Source organism: Orbicella franksi, chromosome 8 (genome assembly GCF_964199315.1).
Source record: "Orbicella franksi chromosome 8, jaOrbFran1.1, whole genome shotgun sequence".
NCBI classification, from domain to species: domain Eukaryota; kingdom Metazoa; phylum Cnidaria; class Anthozoa; order Scleractinia; family Merulinidae; genus Orbicella; species Orbicella franksi.
The window spans coordinates 20275050-20292212 of record NC_138152.1 but is presented as its reverse complement, the minus strand read 5'-3'; the positions used below and the strand labels follow the sequence as shown (position 1 = coordinate 20292212).

At 46.1% G+C, this 17163-nt stretch overlaps 3 protein-coding genes and 1 long non-coding RNA gene across 4 annotated transcripts in view; 3 read left to right on the top strand and 1 right to left on the bottom strand.

The window, feature by feature from the left end:
* Nucleotides 1-17163, top strand: part of LOC145494600 (uncharacterized) — a 40220-nt gene that overhangs the window by 20622 nt on the left and 2435 nt on the right. The gene's annotated exons all lie outside the window — the stretch shown is intronic.
* LOC145494682 (uncharacterized) lies at nucleotides 1291-2538 on the top strand. The gene has a single exon (XM_081474229.1). It carries the CDS (start codon nucleotides 1296-1298, stop codon nucleotides 1791-1793), a length of 498 nt encoding a protein of 165 aa, XP_081330355.1. The 5' UTR covers nucleotides 1291-1295; the 3' UTR covers nucleotides 1794-2538.
* On the top strand, nucleotides 7283-9765 carry LOC145494587 (uncharacterized). The gene has a single exon (XM_081474103.1). It carries the CDS (start codon nucleotides 7302-7304, stop codon nucleotides 9756-9758), a length of 2457 nt encoding a protein of 818 aa, XP_081330229.1. The 5' UTR covers nucleotides 7283-7301; the 3' UTR covers nucleotides 9759-9765.
* Nucleotides 14185-15683, bottom strand: LOC145494593 (uncharacterized). Its single transcript, XM_081474111.1, has 3 exons — nucleotides 15278-15683; nucleotides 14780-14827; nucleotides 14185-14468 (listed from the first exon to the last, which is right to left on the bottom strand). The coding sequence occupies exons 1-3, from the start codon at nucleotides 15621-15623 to the stop codon at nucleotides 14194-14196; spliced, it is 669 nt and encodes a 222-aa protein (XP_081330237.1). The 5' UTR covers nucleotides 15624-15683; the 3' UTR covers nucleotides 14185-14193.

Below are 17163 nucleotides of genomic sequence, written 5' to 3'. Positions count from 1 at the left end.
GGAGAGATGAGTTCTTACGGCAGTGACGATTTCAACCTCTCGGCTCTGAACGATTATTCGCCTTGGGGAACACCGAATCGGACGAGTACTCCGATTCCGCCTGCGGCGGGTGTGGGTGTGAGTCTGAACGCTCTCTCACCGCTATCGTCACTGGCGACACCGCCACTGTCAGGGGCCTCGTCCGTCGGAGTAGGCACCGCTGGCGCTGGTACGTCACAGACCAACGTCACGGTGGGTGTCGGTAGTGCTGGCTCAGGGTCATCGCGCTCCAACGTCACAGCGGGTGTCGGTTCACCCCAAGTGACAGACGCCACACCTTTGGCACGAGCCGTTCGAGGAGGGAAACGACCTAGACGCGTCCCACGTCAAAATACGCCGACGTCCCCCAGTGATGCCGGGAGCCGCAGAAGAAGCAGCGCTAGTGATAGCGGTGGTGGAAGACGCAGAGGCAGAGGCGGAGGTGGAGGAGGCGGAGGCGGAGGAGGCGGAGGAGGCGGAGGAGGCGGAGGAGGTGGTGGAGGTAGTGGTAGTGACTCCACACCGCCTTCGTCGATTAGATCGGGTCGAGGAAGAAGAAGAAGGCGAGGAGACCGTGTTCTCAACCAAGCCCAGATGCAGCAACAATTGGAAGAGATTTTGAGACAACAACAACAGACGGCCGCGGGTCGTCGCATTGCGGGTATCATGACCACGAACACGATCACGACCACCTATAAAAACGGACAACGTCCTACCGTAACACGCAATTCGACCAGTGTACGTAACTGAGAACAACATGAGAAGACGCCGTCGTCGACAGAAAAGGAGAAAGCAATGGGGCGGTGCTCTTGCGATGTTACCCATAGGTAAGGGTGCTGCCTTGGGATTGGCCAAAGCTTTGGGTGGACGCGCCGTGAAAACAGGAATCCGAGCCGGAACCTCCGCTGCCATTGGTGCGGCAGGAGTAGGTGTGGGTCACGGGGTCCGAAGACTTGTGAGACGTAAGAAAAGACGACCGCCCCGCCGATGAAAAACCATTCGAATCAAGATGTTGAGGAAGGAAGTCAACTGGTTCCCCTACTTCCTGCATCTATGCCGATGCTCTCGCTCTTACTGGGATACGACCAGCATGGATCACGAAGACATGAAACGTATCGCGGACGAATGCGATAGTTACAGACAAGTCCATGACATCCTGAACCAGTCCGTAGAAACAGCCTTCAAGGACGAGATCTGGGAATACGAGCAACAAGCTAAAAGGATCGAACGTCCCGATAGAAAGTCAGACTACGTTTGGCACTGGTTAGAAAAGAGTCATGAGTACTTCGGTATGTTTATTGGATGAACCTTTCAACACCGTGGTGGATTTGGATTCCCTGAAACGTTTGGACGGTTTGTATGCTTTCTACCACAAGTATTGGTGGTGTCGAAGGCAGATGTTCGGTTACTACAAATTGTGTAACGCCATTCTCAACGGACTGGCCTTACTGGTCGTGGCCGTGAGTATCGTCCTGGGATCCGTGTGGAAAGACGGGTACACGGTGGTAGGATTGACGGCTTTCGCCACCTTACTGAAAGGATGGAACGATTTCAAGAAGTATTCGTTCAAGATGGACATGGCCCAATTCGCTTACACGACGTACGAAAAGACGCTGACAGAACTCAGGAACTACGCTCTGGGCGGATTGGAGGAATTGGATGGGTTTTTGACCAAGATGCAAACGTTGGACGACGTGGTGACGGATTTCACACCTCCCACGTACGACCGATACGTTAGAGACTACGAAATACGATTTCATCACGTACCGCTATAAAAAATGACATCACGGGAAGAGTCTTCATTCAGAACCAACATGCCCAAGAGGTCAAGGAGAAAGAAAACGTCTTCTAGAAGACGTAGGACAACCACTAAAAGAAGACGGTACCAAAGGGGAGAAGAGGTTGTCAGTGTGGTGGCGGGTTTACCCAAGGCGGCTTGGAGTATCACCAAAGGCATCGGAAGCCTGAGAGCCAGACAAGAACGGGCGCATACCAGAAGGATGCAGGAACGGATGAGACGAGGCGAAAAAATTCCACACAAGGGCGAAGAGTTCCGATGCTCCATCATGTGAATAAAAGGACGAGGATTGGCGTCATCAACCTCACTCGTCACCATGAAGACTCGTAGGAGGAAGAGGAAACAAAGAGGTGGAGGTCTAACTCCAACTCCAGCGGAAGCCGCGATTCTGAAAAGAAGATTTAAACAAATAGCCCAAGGTTACAAAAAATACCAAAGAGCCAAACGACAATATGCAAGAGATATCATTCCAACATTTGGCATATGGGGTCCTATCTACAAGAGAATGGCAAGAAATATGTGATAAAAGGAGTACGCCAATCCGATCGTACGTATAAGTCCACGATGAAGCGGTTACGACGACAACGTCAGTTCTTGACGCGCGTCCTGAAAGAAGCCAATCGAAGAAAACGTCAACAGCTGTTGCAATACGCCGACAAAGATCAGATCAACGCCATCAGCGAGATGGTTCTCAATTTGCTGAAAAAGAGGATACCCATCAACGCAACGACTTATGGGAGACTGAAAAGACATAAAAAGGTCTTGCGTGAAGTGGGTAAACGTAGAAACTCCCTCAAGCGTCGAAGAGAACATCTCCTGGGCCAAAACGGAGCGGGGTTCTGGAGCGGATTACACGGTTGTTTCAAAGCATGTTGTGTACGGTGAAAGGACGCAGTGAAGACGGTTACCCGTTGGAGGGGATCGACGTCATACCCAATTTCCCACCGAGAGAAGAAAGAAACCAAGAAGAGTCCAATACCATTCCTAAACTCGTGTAGTTGTTGCAAGACGCCAATCGTCGCGAAGCCCGATGGAAAGACTCGTACGAGTACTTGAACAAGAGATACCACGACCTGTATCAAGAGTACATGGCTTTAAAGTTCGGTGACTTCTGCCAAACCTGTCAAACGAAACGAGATACCACACCGCCCGGTGGGTGCATCGAGTTGTGCAGGGAGTGCGGTAAAGGCAAGCAAACCGTTCAAAGTCTTCAACTCGAGTTGGGAAAGAAAGACGAATCCATACGGTACTGGCAAGACTGTTACGAGACGGCCTTGAGAGAATTGTCCGAGTTTCCTGACACGACCTTGAGTCAGGTATGAAGGAAGTCATGATGGTGCCGGTTCAAGAATTCAATCGATTGCAAGATTATTACAAGGGTAAGATCAGTCAGAATGCCTTGTTGAACAAAGCGGGACGTTTGGCCGCCGAAGAACATCTCATTTTGAACGACAAACGTATCCCAGACAGCATGGCCGTCAAGATGACCAAACCCATCGCCACCGAGGAAGGTAAACTGGTGAAACGTATACGGACGGGTAAAAGCGGTCCCATCTCGTACCAAGGTACGGCAGAACCCGAAGGCATGGTCGATGCACCCGTCGAAACTCTGTTGAAACAGATCCTCAAGGGAGTCAACCAACCAGCCGCAGCCCCAGTTATCATCCCACCACAACCACTTTCCACGACAGGTCTGAAAAAGGAGCTGAAAACTCCCAAACCATCCACGTCAGGTTTTAAAAAGGAGTTGAAAACTCCCAAACCATCCATTCCACCCAAACCAGTCACGTTAGGTGAAACTCCCATATCATCCAAGAAAATAAAAAAAGCACCCATATCTGAAAGAGCCAGAGGTGTACTGAAGTCACTCGGTATTGACTACGACGACGACGGTGGTTACAGTCCCAAAGGCAAGGGAAAGAAGTACAAGAAGGCCAAACCGACAGCCGCAGAAAAGTTACAAGCAGGGTGGGAAGATTTTGATGAGCCTTGGAGAAAAGGACTAGGCTATGACACGGACTAAGAAGAAGAAAAAGGCACCCACGAGGAGAAGTACACGGCGTCGTCGTCAACGAGGGTATGGTATCGACATCCAAAAATGGTTGGGCAAGACTGGGATCGAGTTTCATTGGCCCGGTTATCAGTACATGGGACCTGGTACCAAACTGAAGAAACGTCTAGCTCGAGGAGACCCCGGGATCAACCGTCTGGACCGACTGGCCAAACAACACGACATTGACTATTCCAGGGCCAAGAACTTACAGGACAAATGGAAAGCCGACACCAAGATGATCCAAGCCACCGACAAATTACCCGGACGTAAAACCATGACAGAACGCATTGTTAAGAAAATCATGCAAACCAAGAAACGTTGGAAATTGTAAACAAGTCTTTTTATTGTTGTTGTTGTAATCATTAAAGAAAGTTACACTTTTGTTGTTTTTCAAAAAGGGTCTCTTTTTTCTTCAAGTCTCGCACGCCATGCCGTTGTGGTACAGAGTATCCGAGGCATTCGATGTCACAAACAGTCGTTCGATCCTTATTTGGTCCCCGAACGCCGACGAAGACACGAATAACAACCTAAACCTAATTCTGGAGGTGAAATTGAACACTCTATAAGGGGTGTTAAAATAAAACATGCGATACACCTCCATGCGTATATGATCGTACGAAATGACACTGAGGGGAAAGAACACGGTGCCGTGAACGTACAGCGGGCTCTGTCCCTCCGTGGATCGCACAAAGGCCTCCAACTCGCGATAGTACTGGAACCACACTGTGACCGGAAGGGGATAAGGCAAGTGATTCCAGGAACGCGTCAAGGTATTGTGCGTCTCAAAGGGTTTTCCAATGTCTCTGAAATGTGCAAGGTCCTCATGAACCATTCTACGTCGATCGTCCACTGCGAATGAAAAAATAAAAACAGTGTCAGGTCCATAGTCCGTCCTCACCGTAAAGCGATGGGCCGCCAGGAAAGGGTAGTAGACAAAGCTGTTGAATCACAATATCCCTTTGTCCTTCTACGCGTCTAAAGAAGAGTCTGAACTTTTGAATTCGGATCAAGTTATACAATGTGTAAGGGGTGTTGTAAATGAACAGACGATACAGAATAGCTCTGACCTCTCGGGTCGGTTCTACGGGGAGACGCACACGACCATGAATGTACAGGTCTCGATCCCTATACAGAGTCACGAAATTTCTGAGAAAGGTATAATAGCGTTGCCAAACTTCAGGGTCCAAGTCATACGGCAATTCATCCCACAGGTACGACCCCTCGTGATGGCACTGATTAGGTCTATCTTCACTACGATATAGCTCCAACTCTCGATCCAATGTAACTAAACCATCATCCGCACCTGACGGCAACACGAACGGGGTCTCATCATTATCATCTTCCTCGAGTTCCTCGTCGGTTTCCAACACGACCTCAGGCTGAATATCGTCGATCACGCGTCGGCAGTTGCCGCAGGTTAGAACCCGTCTCTCCATCTCCTGGTAGCAACGCCGATGCATGAACACACCGCAGCAAGGAGTGCGTTGACATCGAGTCAGAGAATCAACGTAAATATCTCTCTGACAAATAAAACACACTTGTTGAAGCGACGTTTCTTCGGGTATCTGACCCTGAAGGCGACGACTACGTCTCGGTGGTTCATCTTCGTGTGATCGTGCACGACGACGACGAAGACCTACTCGTCTCGGTTGTTCTTCGGGGGACTGACTTCGAGGGCGGCGGCTGCTGCGCCTAGATTCAGTCGACATGACTAAACTGAAAAATGCCGAATGCGTGCGCCTCGATTTATGTCAATCATGCACCAATCAAACGAAAAAGCCGACATCACGTGTGCAGGGTAGACCCAGGGGATAGGGGGTATCCCCCTACCACGCCCCTCACGGTAGGAGACTGGACCCAGGTCGAGTGCAACCTGGGATCCAGTTTTACAGTAAGTATAAAAAGATCGGCTCGAACCGTTCACGGCACTCTGAGTTTTTTCTTGAACTTGTATCGAGCGCTGAATCATGGCACAGGAGCTGACCGACGAGGAGATGAACCAACAGATGGATCAACATGAAGCAGTGAGTATAACGTGCACCCTATGTAAGAAAGTCATCCTTAAAACCGAAACCTGCGCTCGTACCAAGTGCTGTCGTTACTACGTGCATTACGATTGCTACACCCAGGCACTCGATGATCAGATGAACAAGGGGGTGATCAAAGAGAAGTTGCACTGCCAGATCTGTCACACGTTGTGTATACTAAATGCGTTCGTGGCCACCTTGGACTGACGACATCTTTTTTGTCACGCCTTTGTTCATAGAGTTACTGGGATTGGTTGCCTCCAGAGATACAGACCTACATCCTTCACCTCAGAGAGTCCCAGTCTCTCATCGAGAAACGCGAACGTGAATTGAAGAGAGACCTTTGTAACGAGATACGGGCATTCGCCAAGGTCCAAGAAGAATGGGGACTAGGTGCAATCAAAGTAGTTCTTGAGACATGTCTGCTAGATTATTGTCCCAAAGGAAGGGTTCCAGGAATGGAAAATAAGCACATGGTCGTTTATGGATTCTACACAGACGAACAAAACTTTAAGCGAGCAATGTATTTAGGGAACGGGTTAAATCATGCCTATTGCAGAATACCAGACGTTAAGAGAAATTTATCCTCACCTCCCACAGAATAGCAGTCACTGGGATAGACTACCTCCAGAAATACAGGACTACATAATACGTCTAGCTAGGAATCAAATCCTACTCGAGCGTAGAAGAAACAAAAAGTTACGACGTCTTCTCAAGGAAATAGTAGCCTACGGCAAACTGAAAGAACAATGGGGCATAGGACACATTAAGATAGTTCAATGTCGAGAAGGTCGTCACAGATATATGAAAATATACGGATGTTACATTGACATTGATGATAAACCCCAAAAAACGTATTTATCCGACTCTTACAAAGAGGCTAAGAGACGCTCCCCCATAGAAAAAGGTTTCATCTACCCTGTCTGTGAATACTACACTAAGTACGCTCATAATAGGTGGTTAAGAAAATATCGCCCCCATTCTCTTACAGAGTCACTGGGATAGGCTACCTCCAGAAATACAATGTTATGTGATACACTTGGCAACCTGGCAGCACATACGTGATCGAAGGAACAATAAACTGTTGAGTCGACTTCACAGAAGAATTTTAGATTATGCTGAACTGAAAAGACAATGGGGTTACGGTCACATACAAATGAAACAAAGGAAATGTAAACAAAGATGTAAAATAATGTATGGAAGTAAACCTTATCACATGGCTTTCTATGGTTATTACGTCAACCTCAGTAACAAGAAAAAGAAAGTCTATCTAGGATTTAGTTTTAGAAACGTGTTTTCACGCTTAGAGGGTAAAAAAGCGTCCCTGTTCGGTCCCTTTGAGGATGATTGATTGTTGTAAAAATAAAAAAAGCGATGTTTGTGACATTGTCTCATTTTTGTACTCATGTCTTCACAGAACAGACGGACCCACGACGAAGCCTTCTTCGACGATGACGATGACTGGATCTTTGATCCGGCTCTCGACCAAGTGATGACCCAAACCGGAGGTGGTAGCAATACAAGACCACTCCTAGAATTTGAATTAAGACCCGTAGGCGCTCGACGTAACTGGAGAAACGTCCTCAACAAACAACGATTCGAAGCCACGCTCAGACAACATAGAGATGTCACTCCCAGGGACAATCTAGGCCAAGAATTGACTCATGCCCTTCAACGATCCATTGAGCAACAAATCGCTCAGGATCCTACCCTGACACCCAACTCCACGGTCCATTTCACCATGCAGTCCAGTGCCTTCACGCACGCCTTTCAATCCACCACCTTCACCGTGCGCGAATTCGAAGAAGGGAGTGAAAGACTAGACACTCATCTCCAGTCTCTCGCGGCCAAACTCAACTCCAACGAAGAATTCACCCCCGACGACACATTCACCATGGAAACCACTTTCATACGTACCCCAGGTCGTGGGCGCGGGAACGGAAAACGATACAAACCTAGCTGTGCGGCCGTACGGGGAATCGTCAAACGGTCGCGCGTGACCATCCAAAACAAAGACAATCTATGCTGCGCTCGCGCTATCGTCACCATGAAAGCTCTGGTAGATGCTGACGGGAATTCGCGAGACCAAGATTATCACAATCTCAAACAGGGGCGACCCGTCCAAGAGCGATTGGCCAAAGAACTCCACCGTCTAGCCCACGTCCCCAAAGGACCCTGCGGCATTCCCGAACTGCAGCAGTTTCAGGCCGCGTTACCTGGGTACCAACTCAAGGTCCTTTCCATCGATCCGCCGCACATGCTCATCTACGCGGGACCCGTACCCTCAGACAAGATCATTCGCCTCGTCAAAGAAGACAGTCACTACGACGGATGCAATTCGTTCAGTGGGTTCCTCAACAAATCCTACTTCTGCGACGAATGCAATCGAGGATACGATCACGACGACTTTCAACATCATCCCTGCGACGGTAAATGGTGTACCGCCTGCAAACGAAAAGAGTGTCACGATTTCATCGAAGCCAAACGACCCCTAGCACGCGGCAAGTTTCCTGCACCCACCTCAATCTGCCGATTGTGCCACAGAAAATTCTTCGGAGACCAATGCTACAACTACCACCTGCAACGACGGAGCCTGAACATCCCATCTATCTGCGACACTTACAAAAAGTGTCCAGACTGTTGCCACGTCTACGAGCCAAAGGATAGGAACAGGCGAGGAGGTGACCGTTTTGCCCCCGATCACGTATGCGGATGGGGCGAATGTCTCATCTGCGAAAAGAAGGTCTTTCTACCGACTCACCGATGTTACATCCAACGCATCCCCGAAGACGAAGACGAGCCCAAAAAGAAACGCGTGCCACGCGACGAAGTCAAAGGTCGACCCTTCGAAGAACCCGAACCCGGTGATCCAGACACACACGTCTGGGTGGACAGAGATCCGCCCCTTCAAGTATACTGCGACTACGAAGCCATCACTGACGCCGAAGGGAATCAGACACCCATTCTTCTCTGCTTAGAAGACGATGACGAGGATCAATTCTGCTCCTTCTACGGTCCCACATGCACCGCTGACATGTTCGACCACCTAGAATCCCTCGCCGTCGACGTGGACGGAGACGATCGGGACGTCATCGTCCTCTTCCACAATCTCAAAGGCTACGACGGGATGTTCATCTTACAACACTGTTACGCCACGCATCGAGAAGTCACGGACCAGATCACCGTAGGCACCAAGATACTGTCCCTGAGATCCGACAGACTGACCTTCAAAGATTCACTATGCTTTCTCCCGTTCCCGCTGGCAAACTTTCCCGCCACCTTCGGAATCAACGAACTGTGCAAGGGATTCTTTCCGCACAAATTCAACACCCTAGAAAACCAAGGGTACGAAGGACCCATGCCACCGCGAGACATGTACGATCCCGACGGCATGTCCGCCAAAAAGAAAGCCGAATTCGAACGGTGGTACCAAGAGAAAGTCAACGACAACTACCATTTCGTTCTAAGGCAAGAAATGGAAGCCTACTGCGAGTCGGACGTCAAACTCCTCAGAGCAGGCTGTCAAAAGTTTCGACAAGAATTCAAACAAAAAGCTGACTTCGACCCCATGGAGAAATGCGTCACCATCGCCTCCGCCTGCAACCGATTCTGGCGCAAGAAACTCGTCCCGCCCAACACCATCGCCTCCAGACCACCTCGAAGCTGGCACGGTGCCAGATCCAATCAGTCCGTCAAAGCCCTGAAATGGCTAGCCTGGCAAGAACACTTGTTACAACACACAGACCAAGGCGATCGTATCCGTACCGTACGAAACGGAGGTGAAGTCCGACTAGCCAATCACCTCGTGGACGGGTACGACACCGCCACTCGAACCGTCTACGAATTCCACGGATGTCTATGACACGGGTGTCCTCGCTGTTTCCCGATCAACCGAGACAGATATCCCATCTGCCACACCGATCGCACCCTACAGGAAGTCTACGAGTCCACACTCCGTAAACACGACCTTCTAAGGCACCAAGGCTACCAGCTCCACGTCAAGTGGGAATGCGAGTGGGACCTGGAGGTCAAAACCGACCCAGATCTCCGTTGGTTCCTAGACACGTTCCAAATCGTCGAACCGCTCGAGCCCAGAGAAGCCTTCTTCGGAGGTCGCACGAAAGCCGTCAAACTGCATCACGTGACCAACATGGCCCAAGGAGAAAAAACCAAGTACGTCGACGTGACGTCGCTCTACCCATGGGCCAACAAGGAAGGCGAATACCCCGTAGGACACCCGCAGGTCATCGTCAACCCCCAAGATCAAGACATCCACCGCTACTTCGGTATGGCCAAGGTGGACATACTGCCGCCTCACGAACTATACCACCCCGTTCTACCTTTCAGGCACGGAGGCAAACTCACCTTCCCACTCTGCCGCTCGTGTGTGGAACACGAAATGAACAAACCACTCCTAGAGAAATCGCATCACTGCCCTCACACGGCCGAGCAACGTACACTACGAGGGACCTGGTGCACACCCGAAATCCAGAAAGCCGTTGCCATGGGATACACGCTCAACAAGATCCACGAAGTCCACCATTTTCCACCCGAACAACGGCGCAAAGGACTCTTCGCCGATTACGTGAACACCTGGCTAAAAATCAAACAGGAATCCGCTGGCTACCCTAACTGGTGTAACACCCCGGAAGACAAGGCACGGTACGTGCACCAATACCAACAGAAAGAAGGCATCGCTCTCGATCCGACCATGATCCAGAAAAGTCCCGGACGCAAAGCGACCGCCAAACTCATGCTCAACTCCTTCTGGGGCAAGTTCGGTGAAAATATACACAAACCCACCACCCAAGTCGTCTACAACGCAGCGCAACTCTTTGCCCTCGTTTCCAACCCCTTCAACGACATACGACAAGTCAGAATCGCCAACGACGAAGCGCTAGAGGTCGTACACGCCCAACTCAAAGACAATCAACCCGACAACGGACGAATCAACATCTTCGTCGCCGCTTTCACCACCTGCTGGGCACGTCTCAAATTGTACAGCCACTTGGAACAGTTAAAGCAACAAGTTCTCTACTTTGACACTGACTCCGTCATCTACTCGCACAAACCAGGCCAAGCCGACGTTCCGCTAGGCGACTACCTGGGCGAGATGACCAACGAACTCGACGATGGCGATTTCATCACCGATTTCACTGCCGCTGGACCCAAAAATTACGGATACAGAACCCACCAAGGCAAAGTCTGCTGCAAAGTCAGAGGCTTCTCACTCAATGTACGAGGATCAAGGCAACTCAACTATGACATCATGCGACAAAATCTACTCGACGAACTCACACAACCTCTCGATGAACGACGCAATATCAACGTCGTCAACCCCAACTTCTTCTGGAGAAATCCCGCCACCAAACATCTCAAAGTCATCACACGAACTAAACGATACGGACTCGTCTTCGACAAACGTGTCGTAGACACGAACACTTTCATGTCGTTTCCGTACGGATACACACCAATGTAATTTTTCACTTCCTGTAATCAATAAAAATCAATTGTGAAACTCACTTCCTGTCTCGCACCTTATTTGGGCATGCGCGCGAGCTATGACGTCATTTCCGGTGGGCGCCATGTTTTGCTACCAAAGGGGCCATCTTGGATTTTACATTTTAAGAGAATGTATGGGAAAAGCTTGGTCACGTGGTATCATCCCTGGCTCCTGATTGGTTACGGCCCCTATCAGCGTCTATTACTACTTACAATGTTTAGCAATTTTCATCGATCATTGTGACGTCAACTTTTTATTTGGCATGTTTAATCACTTGAGTTCTATCACATGTACACTAGTGATAATAATAACATTATTCAACCTTGACGTTGTTGCCCACATAGGCGTAAGGCCTGGAACCACCAGCTCTGTTTTTAGGAAACCAGTCTTCGCAATCCCAGTGGAAGTACTCACTTCTCACTTTCATTCCTTTGACCAACTGGCACAGATGGGTGTTGAACTTCAACATCACGAAGGACGAGTCAGTAGGTGGGATAATGGCATTGGTGGCATGCCCATCTGAACGGCAGCAGTACTCGATGTGAGTATTCCTGTCGTATACGCCATCTGGAAGCTGCCCTGTGTACTTGTTGCTGTTCCTAATATTCTCGTCATCCCGCCTGATATATCCTGCTTGGAAACCTTTGTGATGCAAAATAATGAAAAGAAGAGGCTTGTAGAAATTTCGATGCCTCCCATAATTTAATTTTAGTCTCTGGCCGAAAAGTAAATTGGCAGATATATATTATCCTAATCTTAAGTGACTGGCCTGGGGCTTTGGATCGATTGAGGCAAACCCAGAACGGAGGAGAATAGATAAAATAGAATTTTTGAATCGATAGCTATAGTAATCAATATTTACTGATTTATCTTTTTAATTCTGCAACTTGAGCGAAGTGTGAATGGAAATGTTCTCCACCTCCACAGCCAAGTGGTTAGAGCGTAGAGTCGTATCTGTGTCTATGTCACTATATCTCGTAACTACCGTAGGTGAAAGAAGAAAAAAAAAATGAAAATACACTAATCTTTGGGACAAGTGCCTTTGTTCAGAATGCAGTATTGCCTCTTCGGCCATGACATGCCATATGTGGTGTCCCCAATTTCTGTTTTCATACAAAATGTCTGCTCCATGTTGCTCTTCTGAAATTTTCCCGCCTAGTCAAATGGATTTGACCAATGATTCTTTCCCCAAGCATCCTCGGTGTCTAGCGAGAGCTTTGGATAATTTGAACGTCGTCGCTCGTAGTGAATTCAAGTTAAAACCGGAGCAAGAAGTTGCAGTAAAATCTCTTCTAGATGGAAAAGGATACAGCGAAAGCCTCATATAGCAAATGTTTGTTCGTGCCAAAGACTGTGTTAAATGGGGTTGACTAGCCTACACGACTTCTACATTTCGTGGCATTTGTACATTTGCCGTTCTCTGTTCGGTCACTCGACCTTTTTTTTGTAGCTTCACTCGTATTTATGTTTATAATTTTTATAAGTCAAAGGTCTGCATGGTTTCCGCTGTTGTCTGCGTGTCGCTTCGAAGAGTTTGATACCTCTGTAACTTACCATGTGTTTATGCATTGTTTAGGCTCATTTCTAGTGCAAGATATGCTTTTAAGTCTCCACGAATTTGCTTTTGAGGGACAAAATATGAAATTTACCGTGAACATGTTGCTTGCTTGCATTCTATATTGAGACGCCGGGCCCGGCTGTGATTAGAACTGTTTGCAACTACAGTAGGCAGATCCTTATCACGGATATGATATTTGTTCTCGTACTATTTTCTTCGGAGACGCCGTAGCTTTACTTCGAGAAAGCTATACGTCGAGTTGCGCTAGTGGCAACTAAAGACGTACAGAGCATTCTAGAAATACCGGCAACTGATGAGATCCACATGGAGGATCGAAACCATGGTCTTGCCTGAACTAAGTCGAGCAATGGCATATACAACACGCAAAACAGCTTCATTTGAATCATGTGGTGCCAGAACGACCAAAGGAAAATAGATTTTCAAATGAAAGTTTGAAGTAAAGAAGTAAAGTTTACTGCACAAAATCTGCAGATGCTGTTTTTTTGAATGTCTATCTTTGGTTTTCTTTCTCTTTTACAAACCTTTGTGGGAGTTGCTGACATTACGGGGCTTGAAGATTTTCTCACAATGCTCGCTGCTATGAATATTTTTTCACCTCTTCCCGCGTAAAGTCAGTGATGCGGAAAAACGCGCGCCTTATTCTGATTGGTCATTGAACTGACAGCTCTGTTAATCCGATTACCGTAAAACAGTAGGCGGAGGTGCAAAAGAAGCGGCTTTTGTAGCAGGCGTTACCTTGCCCGAATTCTCTTCCTCCTCCATCACCCCGTCCCCTTTATACGCCTGCTACGCAGGCGACTCCCAAATCTACTTCCACAACAATGTGCTGAAAAAAAAAACCAACAACAACAACAACAACATTGTTTATGCACTGGCCATTAATATGAAAACAATTTTGAAATGTGACCTAATACTGGCTGCTTATTTTGAGAGGTTATGATAAATTTCTCTTCAGAGTAAGTACATTGTTTGACTGAGTCTCACGATGTGGTATACTCGTAAATTATTAATTTGGAAAATAAGGTGCTTATATTGAAGGGGAAAGATAAGTCTCACGATGTGGTATACTCGTAAATTATTAATTTGGAAAATAAGGTGCTTATATTGAAGGGGAAAGATATGAGTGTGTTTAGTTATAGACTACCTTAACTAATAGTGTATAGTCTGTCAACAGAAAACAGTTCTTTAAAGCTACTTTTTCATTTGTGCCCAGTGCTAATGTCCAGCGCAGGTACCAGACGTTATACATATAAAGCAGACCTTTTCTAGCATACTCACCGTTCCCCATCTCTCAATGAAGTTGAAGTAAACTTTCTCGTCATAGTTTTGCGGTAAAACACCTACAGCAGCTGCGAAGTCATCTGACACTGGAAAATTCCCAATGGGAGCCAAGTCCAGCTGATATCGTGCACGACCTCGATTGCACACATTCTTCTCTTCATAAAATACATTGTGGTATTTCTCAGTTTCCTTTTTCCTCTGCTCAAGCCCTACAGCATCGAGAAAACAAGAAGACACAATATTGCTACTGAGAGACCAAGTTTGACTTAGTTTAAAATGTCCATTCACTTTATATTTCTCCTATCACTGTTAAAGCAGAGAATGTAACATCTCATCTTGGTGACACCCAACCCACTGTTCCACCCACTTAAACCGAGCTGAGCATGTGGCATATATATTAACCAAAATCATTTAAAGGTGAATATCACTGACATATGCTCACAAGTTTTCATTTGTTTACAGCATTCAGCTTTCAGTTACCTATGGTTAATCCATCTAATATCAACATTGTTTCTCTTACTTGAACTCATAGTGAAGGCGACATTCCACAATGCTGCATCGTAAACACCTGCAGAAAGGAAAAGAAAAATATAATAATAAAACTGTTAGTTATTCTCAACTCGCACGTTTCTTGCAAAAGATTGGAGTTTACCGCTTGATTAAGTTTGAACTCAGATTTTAAAATACATGACTTCATTTTACACACGATCTGAAAAAAGCGATTGACACAGTTTGCTTGGTTTGTGCATTTCCAGAAACGCGCTTTTTTCAGCTGCGCTCATGAAGAATTACGCCCGATTCGCTAGGGTAAAACTGTTTTCCGTGACATTCACAAGGTTATTTTGAGTAATTTAATCAAACCCACATTGCAATTGGGAACAAAAAAATAACTAGGGGCAAAAGAAAAATGCGAAAATGTTTTGAAAAACATCATTTTATCATTAACAAGTAGCAAAAAGAAAATTAGACATGAGATGATATTGAATCACTTTGCTGACAATATGTCAGTTACACTCACCTGTCACCTCTACATCAAGATTGAGTTTCTCTTGATAACTTTTGGAGCTCGAGAATACCTCTTTCTTATTGGTTGTCACGCAGGATTCATGTGGTGCAGAGCTGACCTGATCTGGAACGACGTACTTCCTGTCGACAGATACTTTGTTGTTATTCCAGGTTAGCTTGAAGACCTTTCTAGTGAAGAGCAGACCGAGATCAACACCACCGTTTGACAAATCACCGCCCTTGGGATTTCCCTCCAGAAGATTATAACCGACACCCACAAAGTGAACACCTTTTGGTGGATCCTGGAATGCCTGTGTAACAACTGCTACGCCAAGAATGAGGAAAACGAAAAGATGCATTGTGGCCCTGTTCTTTTTCCTCCGATGCCTGCCGGAAGAAATTTATAATGAATCAACTCTCGAAATACATACGTCTTCCAGGTACTGCTGAGAAATTTGCGACACCTGCAAGCGGAAAGACTTCTGCCCCTTTCAGGTTTCTCTAGCGAATCTAGTTCAAAAACTAACCCTTATTATTGCTAGTGACGAAGAGAGTAATGAAAACGAAATTCAGTAGATAATTGAACTTTTAAATGCTTTCATATAGAATTATAACAATGTGAAAAACCAAGACAAAAGTGAAAGAAAAAACATTGTTAATGAACGAGGATCTGTTCAACATAACAAAGATAGGTAAGCAGAGAAGTAGAAAGGATTTCTCAAGACAAAAATGTTGAAACCAATTCTTACCTTGTTTGTCTCTGTTACTTAGCCAGGTTAACTGTGACACGCCAAGGAATTGCTGAAGAGTATTTATGCCAGTTTGTATCAATGTTGATACAAATAAAAATGGAGTCAGTGCAAATACTGCATGGAAACCTCAACAGATTATTTAGTTAGCTGGTCATGGGATAATGTGTTATACTATGACTATTCTTGTTTAAGAAATAGAATTAATTGGTCAACCATGGAAAAAAACCAATTTTGAGGTCTTCCATTATGTCGCCGGTTTGTTTTGCGATGATTTTTAATCAACAACTTGTCAGTGTTTAACAGCTGTTCAGCTTGCAGTGAGAGAAGTCTTGAACAAGACATTATTGCTGTTAGTTTTTTTAAACTTTAATTCAACAGTGGCTAACAAATACTTAAGTACTCATTTTAAAATGGATAAAGGTAGCTTGCAGACAATTTCCTTGTAAAATAAATTCATATTTGGTTTATTGTTCAGTTTCGAAAAGATTCCTTTCTATTATTGGTTTTCACGAGAAAGTGGCCAAGAAATGTACAAAACCAGCAACAACAAAACAAAACTAGAGGTTAAAATTTCTTTGTATGAACATGCTTTTAATGATAAATAAATCTGTCATCGTTTTGTGTTTCTCAATTTTTTTTTTATCATTACAATTATTTCATTAGTTGCGAAATAACGAATGTTGGAATTAAAATGGGTGTTTTTCATCGCAGACCGACCTTGTGGGAAGGGAACAGATAAATAGCTGACCGTGATAAATACGCGGTGTGATTGGTGAGAAAGTCTTACGTTATTGGTAGTTTGACCGAGAAAAAGTTAATCGTTTCCACCAAAATAATAAAATTTGTCGCAGATTGGATATGAAGTCTGCCGATTTAAATCACAAAATTCTAAGCTTATTCGTCCGCTTATTCGTTGGAAACACGCTTAACAGTTACCGCCAACTACTTTTAATTAATTTCTTCGCCAAATTGTCACATTTACAGGAAAAAGAAAATACAGACGTAGGTCGGTTATTATTAGTAGTATTCAGAGAGTAAGTGTTAACTTGCGAAACAATGGCGACTGCCAAAAGGTAAAAGGCAGATGAATAAAGTGACTGCTCTCTCAGACTTCATCAGCGGCTTAATCACAAAGTTTTGATTTTCG

What these genes read in the sequence shown, in the direction of transcription:
- LOC145494682 (XM_081474229.1), top strand. Translation starts at nt 1,296, where the DNA reads ATGAGTACTTCGGTATGTTTATTGGATGAACCTTTCAACACCGTGGTG.
- LOC145494587 (XM_081474103.1), top strand. Translation starts at nt 7,302, where the DNA reads ATGTCTTCACAGAACAGACGGACCCACGACGAAGCCTTCTTCGACGAT.
- LOC145494593 (XM_081474111.1), bottom strand. Translation starts at nt 15,623, where the DNA reads ATGCATCTTTTCGTTTTCCTCATTCTTGGCGTAGCAGTTGTTACACAG. An exon ending in TCTTGATGTAGAGGTGACAG is followed by an intron (nt 14,828 to 15,277) that starts GTGAGTGTAACT and finishes TCCTTTCTGCAG; the next exon opens with GTGTTTACGATGCAGCATTG. An exon ending in CGCCTTCACTATGAGTTCAA is followed by an intron (nt 14,469 to 14,779) that starts GTAAGAGAAACA and finishes TCGATGCTGTAG; the next exon opens with GGCTTGAGCAGAGGAAAAAG.